Source organism: Heliangelus exortis, chromosome 6 (assembly GCF_036169615.1).
Source record: "Heliangelus exortis chromosome 6, bHelExo1.hap1, whole genome shotgun sequence".
Taxonomy (NCBI): Eukaryota; Metazoa; Chordata; class Aves; order Apodiformes; family Trochilidae; genus Heliangelus; species Heliangelus exortis.
Window position 1 is genome coordinate 7,437,354 of NC_092427.1, and position 24,203 is coordinate 7,461,556.

General features: G+C 36.3%; 1 protein-coding gene across 6 annotated transcripts in view; it reads left to right on the forward strand.

The window, feature by feature from the left end:
- NCKAP5 (NCK associated protein 5) overlaps positions 1 to 24,203 on the forward strand; it is a 432,579-nt gene that overhangs the window by 340,872 nt on the left and 67,504 nt on the right. For all 6 annotated transcript variants that reach the window (XM_071746512.1, XM_071746517.1, XM_071746511.1 and 3 more), the window contains one exon: positions 305 to 454. In XM_071746512.1, the coding sequence (XP_071602613.1) occupies positions 305 to 454 (150 nt within the window). The remainder of the gene's footprint in view (positions 1 to 304; positions 455 to 24,203) is intronic.

A 24,203-nucleotide genomic window follows, 5' to 3' on the forward strand; every position in this document is an offset into this window, starting at 1 on the left:
TGAAAGCTCATACAGTCGGTTTTCACTGCAACTTTTGAAGAAGAAAATTTAAGTAATATTATGAAAAAAATACAGTTTTTAAATTCAGAAGTAGATGTAAGGTTTGAGTTGTGCATAGACTTTCTCAGAGCTGGCATAGCAGCTTGTTTGATAGACCCCTCATGACTCCACGTATTTAGGGCTCTAATCATGTAAGTAGCAACTTTGTCCTTTTTTTCTTCATACACAAGGCAGATTTAAGACATTTACATAGTTGTATTCATTTCCACCTGTGAGTAATTACTTTTTTTAAACATTATTTCAGGAAAAGCTGTCAGAAGACAGTAAGAAATGTAAAGAAGGCATGGAGAAAACTTGCATGGCAACAGATGAAGATTCAAGAAGTGAGAGTAGCAGCACTGAAGAGGAAAAAGAAAAGACAAAATTGCTGTTGGAGCGGTTGAAAGCTCTGGAGGTAAGAAATACACTGGTTTCACACAGAAAAGACAACCCTCCCCCCTGCCTAATCCATTTATAGGCACTGAATTACTTTGTAGTTTAATCTTTCACAGTTCACCTATATTCATATTATGGGGTATTTTTTTACAATTCATTTACCAAGGATGGACCAGAACCTTAGTTTTACAACTGCTGAAAGGATCCCTTTGTGATTATTAGCATCTTAATAACCCCATTTCATAAGAAAAATTGGTTTTACTGGTTTTGTTTTAAGTATTAATAATGTAAGACTAATGTAGGTGGTTTAACAACTGGCATTAAAACTGTTGCTTCATTGTATTTTATTGCTCAACTTCTAATCTTTGAACTGCTTGCTTGAAGATTGTGGAACAGATTGTGGAAAATCTGTTTCCTTGCAGACTATGTAGAGAACTGCACACTCTACATTTTGAGTGTGTTTCTGGAAAATGAGGATGTGCAAAATAGTGCACCTTGTGGTAATTCCTAACTAGAGGAAAAATTTTAAAAGATTTGCTAGGCAGCCATGAACACTGTTCAATTAATACTCTAACATATATATACATACATATATATATGAACTTATTTTATGCTCATTAATAGCAGCATAGGTTTCTATGTGTATGAAAAATAAGACTCAGTATTTGAAAATAATTCTGAACTAGTACAAAGGCATATTTTTAGTTACCAAGCATTTACTCCATTTTCTTCTGTTCGGGTATCTATGTAGTGCTATAGGTATGGATAAATTAATCCCTCAGAATGATCTTAGTGGCATTTTGCCTATGTAGGATCTCAACAGACAAAGACTTAATCACTGGGCTGTATATTTTTGGTTGAGTGTGAAGGCTACTTTGCATCACAGCTTTTATTTTGAGTTGTCTTGTGATCAAATGAAAACTCAGAATTTTTGTTCTTGAGCACTTTGGTAAAAGTTAAACATAAACAGTTGTGTTGGATCTAAAATCTGAAGTGTGTAGGCAGCCCCCATAATTTATCCAAAATTTTAGGCTGCTTGTAAAATAAATGCATCTAGCACTAATTAACTATAGTTTTGCCCTGTGAAAAGACCGTGATAATAAATTTTTTAGGTGCACATTATTCTGATAAGTGTGCAGCTTACTATAGTTTTGATTTATCTGTTGTTTGAGAATGACTGTAGGTTCCTTGTGGTCTTCTCTTTCCAAATATGCATAATTTGTGTTTTCTTCACTTTGTTCCTAATCATTCCGTGTGACAGTTGCGGTTTTTTATGTCCTCAATTGATAAGTTCTTCAATAACATCACAACCTTTATCAGTTGTGGCAAATTGCCCAGATACATAACATAATGTTATGGACAGACAGAATCTAGTTCTGGAAGGTCAGTGAATAGATCTTCTCACTGACATTAGTGTTGTACAGTTGCTTGTCCAAAAACAATTGTTAGTGAATACCAATACTTCACCAATTAACCTATATAAATAGTCTATCAAAGTAGAAAAATGAACTGTAAGGCCAGCATTAATTACGGCCCAAGATAATTAAAATGAGCTGGTGTTATTTGTGTGTTGTTTATTGTCACATATTCTTGCATTTGATTTTTCTTATGAAGAATATAAATTGTAATGTCAAAGACTCCATGGCTTCTTAATTAGGACACAAACTTTTTGAAAGTTATATGCAATTAGCAGGTCTAATCCTTTACTATTTACAGAGTAATGATTCTAAATTCTTTATTAGTTTATATTGATAGGAATGAAAAATTTCTTAGCTCCTGTGCAGTGCATATCTGAATCTTTATTCTTACTTTACACGGTTAGATGTTACTGTATCATATACAATTAATAAAATCAGAAAAATATTCTTACTAAGGTTGGTTCTCCATATGTGCACTGTAAAGTCTGAAACTGCCTGTAAACAGAACCTGGTAGAAGTAATAGCAAAAATGTGGGATCTAATTCACTAATGCTCATGAATGTGATCTCATGAATACTGACACTTTTAAGAAATCTTTTAATATATCTTCACAGTTGGTTGTTGCTCAAAATGTAGCCTAGTCCTGTTCATTGTGCTGTTGCTAGATGGGCTTCTCTTGAAGTATATATGGGACAATATGTATGTATGTATATATAGGATAGATGGGTATTACAGTGTACATTTAGGGAAAAGTTTTACTAAGTGGTGTTTTTATTACATAAAAGGTTAGATTCAAGATGTAAGTTTTCTTCTGGTTAATACCCTCTCTTGACTGATCACATTTAAACAAAATAGTTGGGTAAGTCCAAGCTGAGTTTCAAGTGAATGAAGTACCAAAAGAGAAAAGCAACCCACCAGCACAGGTATAAATGAGTAGTTTAGCTGGTACCTACACAGTGTAATAGATTATTTGGTTTCTTTTATTGTGACAATATATATGGGAAAAGAGTTCCTGTTCCATACAGAAATAAATTGTTTCTGACCTTCCTGGAGTATTGGCATGGTAGATATGAGGTTTTCTTCAGGAATTTCTAGCAATGCAAAGAAAACTGTAGTAGTCTTGGACTGTTGGGTATGAACTGCAGAATTATCAAATCTAACTGTGATAAAGAAATAAGGCTTCATTTTCATAGCAAACTTCATTTAAATGGCTTCAATATAAGTGGAGGTGTGTTTATAATTTCTTTTTTTCTTCCACATTTAAAATTTCTTTTTTTTTTTTCCAGTTGTATCATCCACTGTATTGACAAATTTCTGTAGTACTTTTTAGGTCTTATTAGATTCTGTTTAACCTAGAAATTTTCTCACTGAATAATACAAATCAGTATAATAAAGTATCTTTGTAGTCTGCTCAAGTGAGAGCTATCATATACATCGATAAGAAATATATGTACACATTCTCCCATTGCTCCTTTCACCTGTAATCTTTTTCCATAATTTATTGTTTTCAGTGAACTCTCTTTCCACTCTACTGACTGATAAATACCATATATTTCTAATCAAATGAAACAGATGACAAATAACAAATGTTTCATATGGCCTGGTATCTCATTTTATGCAGTTGAAATTAATTGTGATTTCCTGGATATCAAAACTCCTGTGTGCCTTCAGCATTTTTAGTTGGCTGATCTTGAAATGCCACTTAATTTATTTCAGCAGTTATGATCAAATGCCTTCTAACTCTTACAAAGGAAAAGAAAAAACAACTTCTCTGATAGCTTTTCTGTGCACTTGGAGTGCGGGAAAAAAATGAAATATTAATGAACTACAGAGAATGACTTATCAACTCCTTGGTGGAATTCCAGTTTTTTAATCTGCTTTCATCACTGAAAGAATTGCAATGGTTTTTTTTCAAATGATAGCCAGAAATGTAGAAAAAATGTGCATCAATTTCCACACAGGAAATTCAGACATATGTAGTTATATACACAATTGCAGTAAACCAATAATGTATTTCCAAAGTAATATGCATTAAGTTGGAAGTTTTTCACAAAAACTTAATTTGCCTTCCTGGGTATGTTAGGTGTTACACAGACTCTTCTTGCAGGACTGTGTAATACTCCTTGCTTCCAGCAAGAAGTTTACAAAGTCACAGTGCACACAGGAAAGCTTTTAGAATATTCTGTCTTTTAAAAAATGATGTCTGTAAAGGTCTCAAGACTGTCTCAGGGCTTTGCTACCCAATATAAGAGTTGCCCCAATTTAGCCTTAAATGACTGAAATACAGGCTGCCTGAGCACCTGCATAATTGCAGGTGAATTAAACTGATATAATGAGTTAGTGTCAGTCTTAATCTAAACACGTCTGTAAAAGCCATAGTTACTTTGATTTTAAAAATTTAATCAGTGATAAATACTGTGTCAGCTTTGAAGGCTTATTAAAGTCTGTCATTTGCACATTTATGCAGGGAGGGTAATTCAGGTTGAATTAACTACATCTAACTGTATGAAATGCTACAGCTCTTGGACTTCCTCCTTTGCAACTGCAGGAGTGCAGCTTTCTTAGAAAGAGTTTGCTTTTGGTTGATATAAAATACGCTCAGTGGGATTGCTCCTTAAACTGAAGGACCAGAGGGTACATAATGAAGGTTGTTTATGAAAATGCTCAGCTTTGTCAAAAAAAAAAAAAAAAAAGGGTCTATAAGGTACATTTTTGGGGTTTGGGTTTTTTTTTGTGTGTTACATCCTTTCACATACTGCATCCTTTCACATTCCCTTTTCAAAAAGAAAGGGGAGTGTGAGTAGATACTGGATGAAGAGCTAAGACTGGATTCAGTTCCCATGTCAACATGCAGATTTCCTGCATCCTGTACAATCTGTTTCATCGAATTGTGCCTTGGTAAAGAGCTAGAATGTAGCATGCAAATACCTGGGAATCTGGCTGGTTTCCTCTGGCTTCTTCCAGTTCTTCTACTTGGACTCAAAGACATGAAACTGAGAACAGCTCAGAGTGGACCATACTGCTCTGGTTTAGTCTGGGAATATGTTTTACACAGGAGACAAGGAGGAAAATACATCACAGAAGAGGCAGAATTAGAGTTCCAAGACTGGTTATGTGTATCCAGCTCTTAGGTGCTGAGTTACCACACAGGAGAAACATCCAAGCTATAGATCCTAGATCCACCCTGCAGAAAAAAGAACATGAATGAACTCCTCATTCCAACCCTCTCTCTTTGCTGGTTGCCCTAAGAAGGAAGACAGAGGATTGGCTTCTCACTGCATTTCTGATGAGCCCACATCCCTTTCTTCCAGAAATCACTAGGAAGCTTTTAAGTAAGCAGAGTGCAGGTGTGCTCCCTCCTGTGAGCCCTGTAAGTTGTATGGCAGGAGCTGAAATGTAGATTACATCAGCTGGTGCATCACAGTTGTCTTATGACAAGATGCCTGTTACAGGATGAGTAGTGCCCACATTTAGGAGAGAACATCATATTTTTGCTAGTAGCTATTCTGTTTTCGTGGCAGTATGGATGTGCCTCATTTGACCACACAATCCCATCCCACTCCCTTCTGTTAGATAAGCACTGTACCACCACCTCATTAGGGGAATTCAGGAGTTTTGCTTTTGTGGGAGAAGTCTCGAGACTTCAGAAGAGATGACTTACAGACCTTAGCTTATGGTAGTGCACAGCTAATGTTTGACTGAAAATGCAGGGCTCTGCCTTCAAATTAAAATTAACATTATCAAGTGGGAAGTGGTTCCCCTGGTTTGCTGAGTGTCCCCCTTCCCTGCCAGAAGTTCTGCAATGGACACCAGTTCCACTGGACTCAAAAAATAATGATTGAAGGCTGCTCCCAACCTTGCATTTTTCACCAAATAGCAAGCCACTGGGGTAGCATTAAACTGTAACCTTGAAGTTATCAAATGAAAAGCCTTATTCATGTGTGAAAATCTCATTGCTTGCGGGTGAGTGAGACTCAATGAAATTCTCAGTAAACTGAGCTGCAATAGCAGCAGGAGCTGCTAGGGGAGAGTCACGAAACCACTCTAATTTTAATTACAGAATTTTGCCCTCTTGCCCTTTGCAGTTCATCATGGAAAGATATGTTTTGTTTTAATAAATTGAGCTTTGGGAGAAAACTCACTCAGGATAATAAGCTAAATGTTCAAATATATTAGAGGGGTAATTTCCCTTGTATCATCACCATTAAACAAATGAGGAAGTATGTCAAGTATTTCCCATATTATGTTTTTACTACTCTGCAGAGGAAGAAAGACATGTTATCAATGAACTATAAAAAGGATAAAAAAGAAATATGAAAAGGGTATGTATTTCCTTTGAGTAGATTCAGAAGATAACTTTATTTTAAGTGGGAAGGTGGTTGGTTTTTTTGCTTTTACATTCTTTTCCCTTCCCTTTTTTTTTTTTTTTTTTTTTTCTCATTTGCCTTGTACTACCATGTAAGACGGTAAGAAAATTTATAAGAAAATTTATATTTTCCATGGAAAGAAAGATGCAGTAGGCAGGCGTAAAGTGCCTGAGTTTCTAAAAATAACTGGGAAGAAATGTTTTTGTTTATTGAAAGTCAACTGCTTCCACTTTGGTTTCTAGGAAATTTGAATCACTTTACTTAGATGCATAGAAAAACCATGAAACTTTTAAGTATTTTGTAGCAATATTTTAAATATTTCATAGCAACCAGTCTTGTTCCAGCCAATGCATGTAACCTGATTCAGGCAGAAACCTCTCCTTAGGCCACCCACATAACTAGATTCATTATGCTGATCAGTCACCAAAGGCCAATCTACTTAATCCTAACTACTGGATTATTTTACTTTTAAATCTTTACAACAGGAGACTTATAATTAGTTTTCTGAACTCTGCCTAAGAACTATTTTTTTTTTTAAGCCAAGCATCAGAGGATGAGGCAGGGAAATTCTTATTTCCAGACTCATCCTGTGGCTGATAATGAATCAGCATTGACTTGCATCACTGGTTTCAAAACCAGCCCAGTTTATTCCATCTCTTTGATGGTAATAACACTGGGAACCTGTTTTAGGTTCCCAATAACTGAGTAAATTTTAAATTCAAACCAAACAAGTACTATCAAGCTGAGTGTATTCTATAATCTGTTGATACTTGAACTTTGCTGCAGGTCTTCAGTGGGGCTCAGTTGTCCCAAGTCTTTGAGGAGCAGATCTCGTGGCAGCTCCCTGTGTGTTCTGGAGTGTTTTCCTCTTTGCCATCTGTGCTCACCCACTCCTGCTGCAGTCTTTAGCTTTACCTCCTTCCCAGATGTTTGTACCCTTCCCTCCTGCCAGTTCCTACCCTTCTGCTATTCAGATCTGCCTTTTCCATCCATCCTATGTGCTGCACACAAGTTCATGAAGCTGCATTCTCCATACTTGGCACAGGCACTGAATACCTTTGAGTTGCTGCATTTTATCAGTTGGGATGTTAAAAGAAATATCTTCATATAGCAGATTAAGAGTAATAGAAACCTTTTATGGAAAGAGTTAAATTCAGTTAGTGTGTGAGGAGTATTTAAGGGAAGAGAATGTATTTCTTGCAGACATCTAAAATATTGAGGATCTAAAAGGGCTTTCTTTCCTTCCTCTCCTTTTACACTTTTTTTTCCTAAGCCAGTCAGAATCCATGGCAATTTCTTCTTTGGCATGAAGAAGGGATCTGAATTCACACAGGATTGTTGAAAATAGCTCTGCCCACTGGATGTAGGAAGAGCTGTTCAGATTTGCTCTTTTTTTTTTTCATTGCTGTACCCATTGGTTGCTGTCATTACAGAGAGACTGCTGGTACCCTGCAGATCCATCTCCTGAAATGGGAGAGTCTCAATAAAAATAAGTCTGTCCATGAAGTCATTGCCTCCAGGACTGGTGGAAGAAACATAGAGCAGGCCACGAATATCTGCATTTTTCTGACTGTTCAGCTCAATGGAAGATTTAAAAAATTAGTTTCTAAACTCAACCATGGTGCCTCCTGGGAGTTTTAGTCTGGGTAACAGATGGGATTGTTTTCTGTTCTAGCTGGGGTAGGGAAAAAAAAATTAACATTGAGTTGCATCTCCTGTGCAGCACCACAGCAATGGTTCAAAAGTTAAATTTTTTGGGTCACAACATGCAGTGCTCTGACTTTTTGGCACATGTTGAAAAGGTGAAATCTTTCAGATCAACTCTTTGCCTTCTGCTATGAGATAGCCATGAGGCACCCATCTGTCAAAATTTGCTAATTCAGAGTAGTGCTCAACAGAATCTGCTCCAAGTAGCGTTCCTGTTCTGGTAGGTTTTAAAACTGCTTTTAATTGTTTCAAGTGCAACGTCATGTCTTACCCAATCAGCTACTTGTGTAAAGGGAATTTTGCTGTGTATCAGATTTTTTCTCCTTTTGCCTGCTTATGCAGTCAAATAGATTTTAATAAAAATTACTAGCTGTCTGGCATCAGATATTTCAGTGCTCTTACCATACATATCAGTCTATCCAGATGAGGTACAAGGCACATTGGGAAGGCAGAGTGAGCAACTTACACTCTTCCTGATTTATACTTTCTCAAGGTAGAATGGTATGAAATACACTATCCCAGGGCAGGGAGTCTAACATTTTCCAGGTGCAAAAAACATTTCTTATATTAATTTTTTAATTCACACTAACATTTTAGTCAGGGTACTGTTTAAAAGATCCTTTGGTTTACCTGTGGTGTTGATTTTTGCCTAAATTACAGTGCATGCTGTTGTAAAAATTACAGGTAAACTATTAGATCCTTAAGAGAGTATATTGAGGTCTGAAACTTTTTACAAAACAATGAAGAGAACATAGATTAACATTTAATGTTTATTTTAGCACAACCAAATATTATTTCATACATTTATTTTTAAAGCAGTTTATAATTTTTTTCCATGATTTTCCAAATTCCAGTACAGTGGCTCTTTTCTAACTGTTTTGTCGGCTGACATAGAAAACCCTCTTAAAATAGTTCAGGATATTGAATATGGCTACAAGAATAATGGTTTGGTGCCAGAAGGTCTGAGAAATAGGTGTAGGCAGTAAAGAAAAGGTAAGTCAGGCAAGTCAAGGAAATCGTCTTGGTTTTATTAAACCTGTCAAATTTTCTCTATTGAAATAAATGTTAACTGTGTTCCACACAGAGTCCTTGCTGTGTTGCAGTGAAGGAATCTGATATTTCAGTCTGACTTTTATAATTTAAATAATGGTAGTTTTTCAGTGCCATTCTCTCCATGTTTAGTGCTGTCCTGCATGTGATCAGCAGATAATGTAACTTACCTTTTTTTTTAGCAATCAGGTGTGTGGTACAATTGAAAATTACTCTCCCTGCTGAATGAAATGAGATTTTCCTACACTGTGTTATAGACCTAGGTGACTGTGTTTATCCCAATACATCTATCATTTCAGAGAGGGAGGCTCAGTAGGTTTTTTTTTAGGAGTTTCTATCAGGTATACACTCTGGGACAGGGTCTACACAAGCACTTTCTGTGAGTCTTCTCACTGCTCTCTCTGGCACTTTCAGAGTAGAAAAGAAGTGCAAAGAAATCTCTCTGCAAAAGAGATTTTAGATTCATGCTTTATGATTTTATTCTACATACTAATGCATGCAAGTTCACTGACAGTAATGACAGTTGTAGAGTTTATAAACTAAATAAATACCTTCAGTTCATGGAGAATAACTATCAATAACATCCTGGTATTCTGTGGACGTTCTCCACTGTCTGCATAGGAAAATCCTAATTAATTTCCCTCAGCTGTTAGAGCTAAATCACTCACCACTCTCACATAGCCAAATAATTTCTCTTTTCATTTTTCTTTACTGGCCTTTGAAAAAGATGAAGCAATAATGAGGTCTGCATGGTGATGCACTTATTTTTCATTTGGTAGTGCATTCCTTTTTGTTAGTCCTGCAGAAATGCAGATTTTGAGATTTTAGCTGTGATTCTGGGCTGGTGTAGTTACACTCAAATTACTACAATTACTGGTGCTGCTCTGACATGTAGCATGGAAGGGTCTTGACTCCTGTGTTGGCCATACCTTTATCTACATGTGTGAAATCTATTTGATCACGTACTTGCTTTATTAAAGCCACTTGCTTTATTATGCAGTCATTTTAATAACCCACAGCAGAAAATACTTGAGCTGTTATGTTTAAGTCTCCTTAATCTGTTCTGATGACAGGCACAGATTTTAAGATTAGTTATAAATATATAAAGAGAATAGGTAAATGAAATGTGGAATACTCTGACCTCAGTTCATTATGTAGTACTCTCATTTTTGCTGATAGTTCCATACACAGCTGCTTTCTCACTATTAGCTTAATTTCAGTTTATCATCAAAACAGCTATACCTTGGTCCAGTATACCCTTAGATGCTTTGAGCTGTACATATATATATATATATACAGACATGCTTTAATACATGTTTGTCTGCAGTACTAGTAGAAAGAGACATCAATCTATTTTCTTTTTTTTTCCTTCTTTTTTTTTTCCTTTTTTCTTTTTTTCTTCTTTTTTTTTTTTTTCTTTCTTTTTTTTTTCTTCCCCAAATGATTTTGAATTGCACATTTTCCCATATGCAGCTGTCAGTTGTGAGCTTCTTTTCCCACAGGTAGTCTGGGAGATCCTTCATTCTGTCCCTTCTCAGGTTGAGCACCTTTCCTCTGTTTCCCACATCCAACAGCTGAAACAGGGACCCTGCCCCAGGGTAACCTCAGTGCTGCCATTTAGCATGTGCAGCTCTCACCTTCCCACCGAGACCAAGAACTGCCATATCATCTTTTTGACATAGGATCCCACGTTTCCCCTGTAACTGAAGAAATTACTGGGTTGCCTGGCAGGGCTCTCCAGTTGGATCTGGGATATAAAGGCACATAATGCCATCTAGAGGGCAGAGTTTCCTCCCTTCCCATAGGAATGTCTGGGATACACCCTGGCCTTAACATCACTTATGGTGACAACGCTCATTTGTATTTGTGATTTATGCTTTTTACTATTCTTTTTCTGGTTAGTTATATACTCATACAAGGCCAAGACTCAGAAATTATTGAGGAGGAATGTTCAGTTAGTGATTACAGCTCTTTCCCTTTAGTAAGCTTGCAGGTTTCCTTTTTGTCTTCAGTCAAATGTTCTGTTCTTCCAGAAGAGTCTTTGTCATTTCAAATGCTCTTGGACTTCATATTTAAGTTAAGAAAAATTAATTTTAAAAAGAGAAGCAAGTAAATCCTATGTTTTTCATTCAGCTTTTTGGTAAACTGTAAGAGAAGCAGTAATTAGAAATCAGTTATTTTGCTGGACTAAGTCCTCTGTAAAGGTATTGCAACAACAGTTTCAGCTCAGCTGAAGAAATGGGTCTGAGGGTTGTGCTTTGTCAGACTGCTGTGCATTACAGGAGAAGCTAAAATTTTCCTTTCTTGTATTGCATCTCTTCCACTAAAATACTTGGTTAGCATTTCTATTAATAGTTTATGGTAGGCTGAAAATGAACAGGGATGAGCTTTTCAGTGAAGAGGTCCTATGGCTGAAACAGGTTTTTTTCTCCTTACCTGCCTCTTAATAGCTCCTTCTTTTTTTTCTTTTAAGCCTTACATATTTTGCTTCTTTAGAAATTTGACATGTGTCAGATAAAAAGCCTGCTGCTTCCTCCTTGATAATTCTCTTCATTCCTATATTGCTTTGATGTCATTGTACTTTAACCTCTATTAGCAATAGTGACAGTCGTAATGTTCTTTTTCCTTAAGTAAGCAATGAATGTCTTTTCTTTAACCTTAAATCTGTAGCTGATCACCACATACATACATCAATTTATTTATATTAAGGCAGAGTGAGTAATATAGAGAAAGAGGCCACATAACAGGCTTTATAAACAATATAGTCTTTTTATGTAGTGCCCTGCCATACGAGGTAGTTCAGGTGGCAGAGCAGTGCAGCTGCATGGCATCATTTTTATTTGAACTAATTAAGTCTTCCTGAAAATCAGGGTTTAGTCCCAGTAGAACAATGCATTAGCAGCCTTTGTGGGTCTTCACAGAGCTGCAAGTGCTTGGTGTAGTGTTGGCATAACTTCATTGCTAAGGGAACAGCTTCTGTCTTCCTCTTGTGTGGCAGAATATATATTTTTTTCCTTCCAATGGTGCTTGTCTTCATACTCCTTTTATTAAATATTTTGTCCTTCACAATTTTTACCTGTTACCAATTAGATGGTTAAAACCAGTTATTCTTAGTCCACTTTAGAAAAAAGAATGTAGTGATAGACAAAAACTGTATTTTTCACAGAGAAGTTGAATAGAAAGAAGAGACAAGAACTTCTCATGTTTTTAAGCAACTGATTTTCCCTACTAGTGACCTTTGCCAGGTAGGAATATTTCCCAATTGCAGGTTGGTGTGACAGGGCAGTAATGTGACTGATCCTAGGTATATATTACATTGCTTCGTATTTGACTATAAATCAAATAATTGATTTATTTTTGGTTTTTTCTCCACATTTTCCCTTCAGGGCAATTGATTTATCATTGGTACTGCTCTCGGAACAGCAGCTTGGAATAAGATTAGAGCAGCATTTCCTCATGGTTCATACCAGTGTTAGTGGATTTGGTTATCTGGTGTGAAATTTGGGCTGCACTTAAGTTGTGATTGCTTATGTGTGATAGAAATTTGGCTCATTGTGTAGATCAGAGCTGGGCTGTTGAGCTGCTGCTTCTGCTGTGCTCTTCATGCCTGAACTTTTTTACTGGAGGACCACTGAATGCCATTAAATTTGACTCAGTGTACCTTCCATATGAGACTATTATGATCACCCAGACCTTGTTTTTTTTAAGAACTTCTACAGTTTGATGCCTTCTTCCAAACTGTGTAATCTAAGGCTTTTCTTGGACCTTCTAGGGATGTAGTTTACCAACAAATATAAGCACTAAGAACAAAACCTAAGATTAATTTTATATACTGAGCAGCAAGGTTAAGTAGATAATTGGAAAGTATTTAGTATTGCACTGAAACACTTTATAATTAAACCAGTATTTACTTTGCATGTAGCTGGCTGTAATGCATACGTTTCTGTATAGATTTGTTGGGGTTTTTTTTTCTGTTTTAGTGAGGTATTTTCAGTACAAAGATGTAAAATTATCCAAGTGAAAAAAATGCCTCTGGCACATCTCTGTTGTATTCTGGGAGCAGCCTACCCAAAAGGCCTATCTTTTGGTGCTATGGGAGACCTTCTTGTTCTGGCAGTTGACTTCCTAAGGTCTATCACTATTAATTTAGGATCTGAAGATAGCTGATTGTAATTATCTGCCTGCCTTAGGAAGCAGTGCACTGTAACAGGGGCAGATCTGTAGAGCCAAGCTGCTGGTGCTAAGAACCATTACAGAGGTATTGGGGAGCCCAGCTCTAGGTAAGCCCGTCAGCAGAGGTTCATTACTCTTCTAATTCCATGTGGAATGAGCCCAGTTTGTTGGCTCCAAGGCTCTGTGAATTGTAGCCTAGTCAGTGGGGTGACCAGAAAAATTGCTCAACAAGGATACTCACTGGGGATCCAAGCCAAAGAGACAGTGTAGGTAGACCTGGTGTCAGCCAGGATTCCAGGATAAATGTCATATGATTAGTTAGGATGCCACATCAGACAGTTTCTAAAGGCTCCTCATCCCTCTACATCCATCTCTGAAGTGAGCACACTCTGCCAGGCAGAATAAATAGATGGGACCCCAAAATGTTGAAGCTTTTAAAACAGACTTTGGGCTCTGGATTGTTGTTCTTTTGAGCAAAATACAATTACTCTGCTAATTCGCTACTCCACTGTAAAAGACTGAAAATAAAACCAACCAGAACTTTTAATTTAGTGAGTGTCAGTGCAGAAATCAACATGCCACGTATTGCTGGGTGGAGTGAGAGACACTGTGTGGTGCTTACTGTGCCTCTAAAAACAAGAAAGAAAAAAGTTCAAAGCTTTCAGAAGCAGCAAGGTGATATTTTCAAATGCAGTTTTATTTCAGTTAGCAAGAATTGAACAGTAATTTTGTGTTTCAGTTATAAGAAGTTACCTATTGGCTACAAAACTATTGCTGCACGTTATATGGCATTTGATCCTGGTCGTAATGTAAGTGCAGCAATCCCTGTCTGGTTCTCTTTGCTTGGAAACTCCTTAGCTGGAAGGGAAAGAAATAACTGGAGCCATGAAAAAAAGTTCATTTTGAACTGCCTGGGGCAGTTGACTTCTGGGTGACTTTTGATGAAGAGAGTGAAATTGTAGGAAATGTTGCCTTCAGAAATAACTCAATGCTCCCATGTAAAAAATGGAGAAACTTGTTGTAAATTTATGTTATGACTTGTGAAAGAGTTGACATTGATAGCTTATTGTGGTGAAAAGCTTTTAATTCCAAGTCTGTAAAGGAATAGAGTAAAATGATTCTTATCATAGGAGCAGGAAAATAATGTGCATTATATTTTATTATGTTTAAAAATATTTTGTGACACTGTCAATGATAACCTCCTGTAATAGTTAAAATCTATTGCATAGTATAGCAAAGAAAAGTTATTCTCATAATTCAAATAAAAATAAGCTCAAGGGATATTTTTTAACAGGAAAAAGAGTTCCATATTTTTTTCCATTCCATAAAAAGTCGAACATGTTTCTTTGGAGGACAAAAAACCAGTTTTTCCCACTTAAAGAACCAGTGGATGACAGGGAATTGATGCAAGTTTCCCATCACACAGCCAGCGAGTGTGAAATTTAAGTGTATGGGATCAATGTTTTCCAGGCTGTCACTTAAGATCACCTTATTGGATAATTATTTCTATTTTAACTAAATAAAGGAAATCAAGATAAATAATTGAGGGGAAAAAATTGTGAAATTGGGCATCCATTTTCTCTGAAGACAGAGGAAAACATCTGACGTTTCATTTTCTAGCAAGAGCCAAAATAACTGGTTCTGAGAGATAATTGAATAGGTCATTTCACATTAGAAGACTCATGGGGAAAAAACCAGGAATGCATTGAAGTTTTGAATTTTCTCTTTCTGTCATCATCCTCGAGCATGCTCAATTGCTGAGTTTTCCAGGGGAGTATAGTGAGTGAATAGGAAGGAGGTGGGTGCTGGTGTTCCTTGCAGATACTGCCAACTTAAGCTCCAAATCTGAACTGTGCGCTGTGATTTAATAACAGCCCTTCAGCTCAGGTGCATGGAGAAGTCTGGAAGTAGCAGTTATGGCACAAGGGCCATCTTTTGCTTTGAACATGAAATTATATTTAATTTTCATTCCAATTATGTTAGAAAAAAATATATAAAAGCCACTTTACAGCAGGACACCTGCTCTCGATAGAATTTCTAGACATAAAAAAAATAATGAAAATCCTGTATATACCCTTGTGTGTAATCCTTGGCTTCCTGGTACTTAATTTCAAGGTTTCCTATTTAATTCCATCGTCTATAATTTTTAATTTAGCTCAGTTTTTAAAGGGAAAAAAAAATTGGTTTTTAATGAATTAAATTCTAAAATTACTTTTTATTCCTGATTTTCTTTTATTTTAATGTGATCTGCCAAAATTTGATGTTATATTAAATATGCAAAAAGGAATGACTAAATTCTGTAATTCCAACTTTTGAAGAAAATGAGAATAAGGCCTTTTATAACTTACTCCTATACATGGATATTGAGTTGTGTCCTGTAAAGACAATCTGTCTCCTGGACTTCTTTTTCCATGTCTGCTTCCCAGTGCTATGAATTGGTAGTAGAATTGCCTGTATTTACTATGAACATCTCATCTTGACAAGTTGGGGAAAATTAGAAATGCCTTCTGTTGGAATAAAGTTGTCCAAAGATTAATTTTCATACATAGATCTCAAATACTCTGTTATTTTCAAACTCTCCATTAAATTAACCTTGAAGTTGAGTATGCTGCTCAGTAAGGAGTGTATAATGGAATCATAGAAAGTAGAAAACTATCCCTGAGTCTGTAACCTCATGGTCAAAACTGCAAAGCTTTGAAGGATACCTCATTTATAGTACATTCTGAAGTTGTCTTTCATATTGCTTGAAAAACTTTACTGAAAGTTATGTTTCTTCAAGATATTAATTTAAAAAAAAATACAAAATCCTTCTGGTTTTTGATTAGGCAGCTGAATTGTTTAAAAAGTGGTTGCCATATGTATAATTTCAGGTGGGCCCAAAGCCCTGGAAATATTTGTACTGGTTTCAATGTCACTTTTACATTTAGTCAAAATCTTTCCTTTTTTTTTTTTTTTTTTTTTAATGGGTGGGCTGGTATGTTTTTTTTTCAAGCTTCCATGTGTTTTTTTATATAGTCAGTGGTTTTCAAATAGTCTTTACTAATTTCAAACAATCAGAATTTTCCCTGAGGAGTTTGGTCTTTTTTCAAGAAAAATTGAAAAAATGACCAAATGTGCTATGGTTAATTCATATAAGAGTTTTCAATGCAAAGGTATTTATATAGGTATTTATATGCCTATATACCTATAACTACATATATAGTTAATATAAATGGATGTTAAAAACAAAATACCCCTTAAGATTGCTGAGGTCCACACTGCTTTCCTTTATCTGCCTGCATTCATTTTAACAATCTTAGTTTCACTTACAATTTCAGGATCTCATACTTTTTTAATGGACATGGGATTTTATTTTTAGTTCTTTGATAGAGGAAATAACTGCCTGTTAATTTTACATGGGGAAGCACAGTAAGTCTGGCAGAGTGAAACACTCTCAGTTCTTAAGGGAGAACAGTTCCATAAGGGAGCAAATCACTTAAAACAAGAGGATAAAATAGAATGATGGAGCAGCTGCCTCTGATTCACAGTTTGCAAGGGGAAGGATCACAGAGTGTAAATATTGGAAAATGAGAAAATAAACAAATTTCATGACACATACACGCTGTTCCCTGCATAAAGATTCAGTCTTATATCTTACATTTTTTTGTCCAGTACCTCAGTGCCTGGCTGTACACTTCTAGGGAGATGCCCGAGAACTGTGCTGTTTGAACTGTAGTAATTTTCATAGATTCATAGGATAGTTTTGTTTGGAAGAGACTTTTAAAGGTCATTTAGTCCAGGACCTCTGCAGTGAGCAGGGACATCTTCAACTAGGTTGCTCAGAGCCCCATCTACCCTCTCCTTAAAGGTTTGCAGGGATGGGGAATCAACCACTTCTCTGGGCAACCTGTTCCAGTGCTCACCACTTGTTGCAAAAAATTTTCTTATATCTAATCTCAGTTTACCCTCTTTTAGTTTAAAAATGTTATCCAATGTCCTGTCCCACCAGGCTTGATGGGTCTGCCTTATTCTGAGGGCTGCCTCTTCTCTGTCATTTTACCCCTCATTGATAGCAGCTGCTTCTCTTTAGGCAGCCTGGAAATATTGTCTGTGGAAGGGGAATGCTGTGGTCCCCAGGCAGGGCAGTGCATCACACTGCTCAGCATTTTATTCACAGGATGAGTGATAAAAAAAAGGAGCCTTGCTGGGACTTGTGGTTTTCTGTGCTTGTACTTGTATGCTTTATCACGTGTGTAGGCTTTATATAGACCATAGTGTGTAGAATGTGTGTCTTTAACTAGAGGAAATACAGCTTCATGTTGCCTGGCTCTGTTTATGTAGATCTGTTTGACTCCTTGTCCTCAAAAATACTTTACATGTTATCACTTGGAAAAAAATTTTGGGAAAAAAGCATCCTTCATAATATTAAACTATTTGTTCAAAGGCCTGTACTGATAGGGCTTTACCTGTGGACATATTCTCTGTAAATAATGGTGGAATTTGCTGTTTTCTACAATTCGCATGTGGGTAAACATACAAAGCCACTGTTGATATATCTCTTAGTAGCCTAGATATTTATTTGCTGGATGATAAACCTTGGCTTGTAATGCAGTCTGTTTTGCTAGATCTATTCCTAACCTTCTCTTTAAAATGTCAGCTCCAGACATTCTGTGCTGTCAGAATGGAAAATGCTGAATGTTTTAAAGGTTCATCGTTCTTAACAACATTAGAGTTAACCAAATAAAAAAGACAAATATTACCATTCTTAAACCAGTTAAAAATTTACATCCCCAACTTCTGAAGAATAGCAAATGAAAAGTAAAGTTATTTCACAGAGGAATTCCCAGGAATATGAGGTTTACTTTTAGTCATTTTAAGCAGGCAGTTTCATCAGCAGGATATGAATCTCATTTGGTTTTGGTTTGTTTGATTCAGCTCCTGAAATTCATATGTTTATGCAATATGGGTAGATTTTAAGGATTAAATTGTAGTTATCCCCTTCTTTCCAAGCGGAGGCTTCATCATTTATATCTAACACCCTTTGTTTCTTCTCATGGGAAATGGGACACACTTGAGAGACAGGAAAAAGCTCTGTGCTTATGAGCCCTCTCTGGGAGCCTGGGAGCCTGAAATATGCTGCAGATCTGCAGATAAACAAGCAAATTTTGTTTTCTGATCTCTGGGAGCTTGAAATCCATAAAATTTTTAAAGCTGTTATGTAATTTCTGGTGTACATTCATGTTTAAATACATGAATCAGCTCATCAATAATTGGTAAAAGATCATATGCAGCTGCAGAGACCTTGGGCTACTTTTTGTTAGGATCATTTAAACCCAAGTTTTTATGTGATCTTAAGTGGTTAACTTTCTGATGTTGAATATATTTCTTCTGATTTCTAGAATATGTTAGAATAAGGTTCTACTGCTCTCTCTGAGATTACAAACCTGTTTTATTGTTAGCATGGCATGGCCTATGAGTTAGACAGTTTTGAGACCTGATGGTGTCTCCTTGTAATATCACGGTATTTTTGTGTCAGTAAAGAATTTAAAAAATACATTCTTGGAATTTTGAATTTCAGGAATTATCCCTAGCAGTACTACCCAGCAAGGTTTAGTGTGGCATAAGCTGCAGTTCAGCTGGGAGATGCTTCATAGTTGCTCAAGGTGTGCACAAGGTAAAGCAGAAGGTGCAAACATCCAAATGTTCCCAGGAAGGTCATGAGGTGCAGTTCTCATTTTGCTCCTAGCTGTCTGTAGCAATAGAAAAGGCACTGGCAAGCAGCCAGTAGAAATGCTTTCATAGAGCCAAAATTAAATTAAGGCTTTTGTTACCATAATTATGTTGATTTAAAAATACAAATGTAATTTTCAGAACTTCTAATCAGCATAACTATGCTGTTAAACCTTTCTCTGACAATTTGTTGAGTTAGTCTTTCAAGGGATAAATTTTCTGTGTAACATGAAATGAATATTACAAAGAGTTTCCTGCAACCAAAGATATGGTGATGGTTCAAGTGGTAACCTGGTAAATTCTTCCTAGAATAACATCTTAACAAAAAAATGCCATAAGATTAAAACAACATTACCTGTTACCTTACCAACAGCAGGTTTTTACTAAGGTTTTGACGTCTCATGTCCACCATAGGAAGCTGTGACCACAAAAATACACAAAATCAGAGGCTGAAAGCAGGAAAAAAAAATTGCTGAGCACATCTGAAGTTCTTGGACAGCACATTAACACACTGCACGGGGCATGACAAATGAGTGTCTGTGTAAATCAATAAAACTTTCTATAAACAGACAAATGGTTTAGTAGGAATAACAAAGTAGTACACATGGTAACAGATGTTGTAGCATCCTGTCAGGGATTTTAAAGTTCACTGTCATAACTTTGTTCCTCTTGACCTTTATTGATGATACCTTCAGAGCATGCTGAGCTGCTATCTTGACGTACAACCTTTAGACCTTCATCTCCTGGCGATGGCAGTAGGGGTGGAATAGGTAATTGTTAAAGGTCTCTTCTGGCCCAAACCATTCTATGATTCTACCAACTCCTTTCCCTTTAGTGCAAAATAAACAATACTCTCCCCTTTCTTCTCCCTTCCACCTCCCATCCTTTTGTCTCAGCTCTAGAATGGTCTAGTAAGGGAAATTGGGTTGTGTGTGCTTCTCTTTTATTCATGATTTCTAGTACAAAATGCAGTGTTTTAATTCATTTCATTGTGGTTATAAAAACATAGAAGACTTTCTGCTGAAGAGTTCCTAATACCTACAGGAAGTAGTTCTTCACTTGAAGGCTGTGCACCAAGTACATCCTAACTCATAATGGGTTGGAACAGGCTAGCTAAATAACAAAATGTTGTTGTACCTTTTCTCTTGACTTTATAAATCAAGGCACAGAAGGGTAAAGTTTAAACTTTTTTGAAAATCCCTTTAAGGACTTAAATCCAAATCTTTTTTTCAAACAGGATCTAAGCACTTCAGTCTGCTCTCTCAAGAAGCACACAGAAATGGCTTTTGCAGGATGTTAGCTGAAAGTTGTCCCCTCAAGTGCCACTTAGGGAAATCTGAAAGAGATGTGGATGTCTCATGACATTCTCAAACATAAGAATGTACCTGCCACTTCTACCAAAGACAGGCAAATGGTGAAAAAAAAGTATAGTTATTAGATAATCCTTAACCTGTTGTAATAATCCTCTCTAAAGCTGTAAAGAGTGAAGACAATGAAGAGATTGTCGTAAATGTTGGTATGAGCATAAGAGTATAGTTATCAGTTGTATATTTCTTTCACACATGTGCAGTCTGGTGCTGTTATTTAGCTGAAAGCTGCTGTGTTCTGTCAGTGTAGGTGGGGACTGAACCTCCCCAGAAGTCTCAGATTTGGCATAGTGAGAGCAGTGGGAGACCTTGTGCTATGACTGTGTAAACCCAGAGAAAAAGACCAAACTGGAAAGGAGCAGAGCAGGTTTTGCCCCAGTGCCAAATAATAATGAATAAGTTTTGGGAGACAACATTTCCCTCTGTTTTGGGGGAGGAGGTTAGTTGTTTGTATTTGTTTTTTTCCCTATGATTCAAAAAGCTGTAGTGTCTTTTGTTGTTCAATAACAGAAAATGGAATATGACCACATTAAGAATATATTTGAGATGCATTTTAGACTTCAGGTTAAGATGCATTTTCATAAGACTTTAAAGTTTAGGTGTTTGTACATTGTATGGATGCTTCTTTGTTTGATGTTAAGGGTGTCCTAAAGCTAATTATCATGACTGTTTTAGAAATTTTGTCAAAAAATTTAATTGGCCTGTCTTTACTGAACCAGAATATAACTACTTATAGAAACATGCAAAAGGCTAAAGCTGCTGTCTGTCTGCTTCTTCCTTCTGTAGCATAGTGAACAAAATTAATTTTGAACCAAGGAACTTCCTCTTAACCTAAAAGGATTTCAAAGAAACATTGTGTCATGTGAAGAGAAGTAGAGTTTAAGTCTTCGCATCTGACTTGTGTCTACATTAATGGGAAATAAAGGGCAGATGTCTGCAGGAGCAGGACTGGACCTCAATGCATCAGGTGTGCAGTCTGCCTGTTGCTCACCTTGAATGAAACATCTACGCTGCAGGAGAAAATACAGCATGTTCTTCAACATCTATGAAGAGAAAAGTATAAGCTGACCTAAAAATAATTTTCCTCACTACTAGGAAATGAGGAAATTCTCTCCATCCTGAGAAAGGGCTTAAAATCAGAGTTGACAAAGTCTCTTGTAATGGCTGTCTCTTAGCAATTTTATCAATACAAAGCAACTTGTCTATTATACAAAATAGTCTGAAGGTTTCACTTTCAAATTGATTTTCCATAAATTCATTCTCACAATTCAGAGCAAAGCTGTCTCTAATTAATGCAGTTGGAAGCTGTTTAGCATTATCTGAGTCATGATTGAAATCTTAACATTTTCTAATTTGGAGAGACTGGTGCAAAATACTTTCTTCCATATCAGAACTAGAAAGTACCTCTGTTTTGACATTTTAGGGTCCTTGAATCTATAATGAACCAAGAGCAACATGTAATGTTTCCTTTCATGGTAAATTATGCCAGTTACTTTTGGCTGACTGAATGATGCTGAGCTTTGAGACCTGACCCCCAAGAAAAGCCATGCTTGCCTTTAGGCACTGGTGGCAGCTCTTGACTGTCACTTGTCTGAAGCAGTTTGCTGGGCTGCATCACTTTCAGTGTTTGTGAGGCTGAGGGGCCAGAGATGGTTTATTTCTACATATAGGATAAAATACAGAGAAATTCCTAGAGGACACCTATACCTATTGATTTCAGAAATCAAGCTGATACCTAACAGAGCATCATTATCAGTGATCTGACTTTTCTCCCTGCCTAGTCCCCTGCTAGGATATGTACAGGAATTGTTATTGCATTAGGGGTAAGGACTTCTCTGCCTCTGGGGGCCTACAAGTGTGCAGTAGCTTTCATGCTGTGAGAATCATGGGCTTCTTGTGGCTCAGCCCAGTGTAAATATGGCCTGAAAATAAAACCAAAATGTAATAGTGGTTTCCTCCAAGGAGACCTACTTTGCTTAACTGGCAAAAGATGCCTGGAATATGCAATACTGGAGGTAGGCAGATCCCTCTGAACAAAAATCGAGCAGATTTACAATAACATCAAAACCACCAGTGGTTTCTGTTAAATAAATGAAAGTTTGGATTAGGAGGAAGGGTTTTGAGACCACAAGTGTTGTTACAAATTTTCCAAATGAATACTTTTGAGGGAATGAGGATTGTTATCAAGTATTTGGTTGTAATATGGAGTGATTTAGTAAATCAATCAAGTACTGGTTTTCCCATGATGTGGGAACTTGCACAGGATCTTAAGCGTAGTCAGTCAAGTGTTCCCTTCTAGTCCAGTTCTCATTACAAAAATGCCAAATAAATAGTCATGATTTGCTTGGCAATCAAGAAGCAGAGAAGTCAAGCTAACATTGACTGCATTGCATCCTTTCATTAGACTTTGGAAGCCAGTGGTGTGAAAAAGGGTTTTATTATACAGATGTTTCCACTGTGGCTTGATAAGGGGGGAAACGTATTTATTTACTATGCTGTCAAGTTCAGATTCCCTAATTTTGGTAGCCTGTTTGTAAAGGAATAGCTCACTGAAATCAGACATTCAGCTAAAAGATCCACGAGGATTTAGCTTCCATTTTACAGCCTTACAGCATTCAAAAATACGGAGTAAGAGAAATATGGGGAACTCTCTTTGTATTTTGTGTGGTACAATTATATGCTTTAGTTCTTTAAACATCTGTATAAGGGAGCATACTGCCCTGACTATTTCAGGATAAAATCAGGCAATGCATGTATATATTAGCAAAAATTAAAGTTAAAAAAATCAAAACTTAGAGGTATACCAGTGTGTATGAGTGCAGACTAATCCTTTAACCATGGCTTCAAAACAATAAGAATACTTTTAATGGCATTCCAGGGTGAAACTCAAAGATAATACATCTGAAAATCTTTCATTTATAGAAATAAATTTTTATTTGTAATTGTCACTTTATTAATCAATCTGCAAGAATGTGTCTGTTGAAGCAAACTGATAACTGTACCTGACAGTCTCTTTGGCAGGGAGGAGTGTTTACCCTCCAGCTTCTGATTTCTTACTGCTGCTTTTACTTTTGTGGCTTCTGCTCCTACTTTGCTCCTTCCTTCTGCATCTGCTCTCTCATCTCACTGTGCTCTCTGCAGGATCACCCATAGACTTTTTATAGCCATATGTTGAATCCAGTGGTAGGTGACATTGTGGAAATATGATGCAGAACATTTTTCCCATCTTTGCTGACTTTGATTGTACCCTCAAGATAAAGCACTGATTCCATACAGTTGTTTATTTAGACTTGTAAATAAGTAAACTCTATATGCCCTTGTTTCTTATCACCCTTTTAGTCTTTACTGTCTTTCAATATGCTTGATAATTATGTGAGTTTACATTTTCATCCTAATCTTATTTTTAGGATTTAGCTGTATATGAAACACTTGTTAATGAATCATTTTATTGGACTTTGGAATTTTCATTTTTTGAATCCTTGATTTTCTTAAAAAAAATTTAAAAAAAAAATATTTTTTTTTTTTTTTAAGAAGAGAGAGAACTGTGCATCTGTCCATAGAATTTTTCTGTACAATATGACATTTTTTTCTGTAAAAATACAAATGTTAACTGTATTTATGACTGTTGATTTGTATAACTGCAATTTTTATGAAGCAGAATTTGGTTTTGTAGGTTGACATAAGGTTGAAGTGAATCAAATAATATAAATTGTATAATAGCTGTAATTATGTGAATGCTTGATCTTGGTGTTATGGTTACATGATGTGAAGTTATGCATGGGAGACATAAAGGTTTCTAGAGCCAGTTTTAACTCACAGATTTTTACATAATGTTTTAGTTTCTTAGTATTTAAGAGTAAACTGGTTGAAATTTGCTTTGATGCAACTGTATACATCACAATTTAGAGATTTTACTTTTGCAGTACTGAAAGAAGTACTGAAATTGTCATACGGAGAAAAATACATTGAGTTACTGT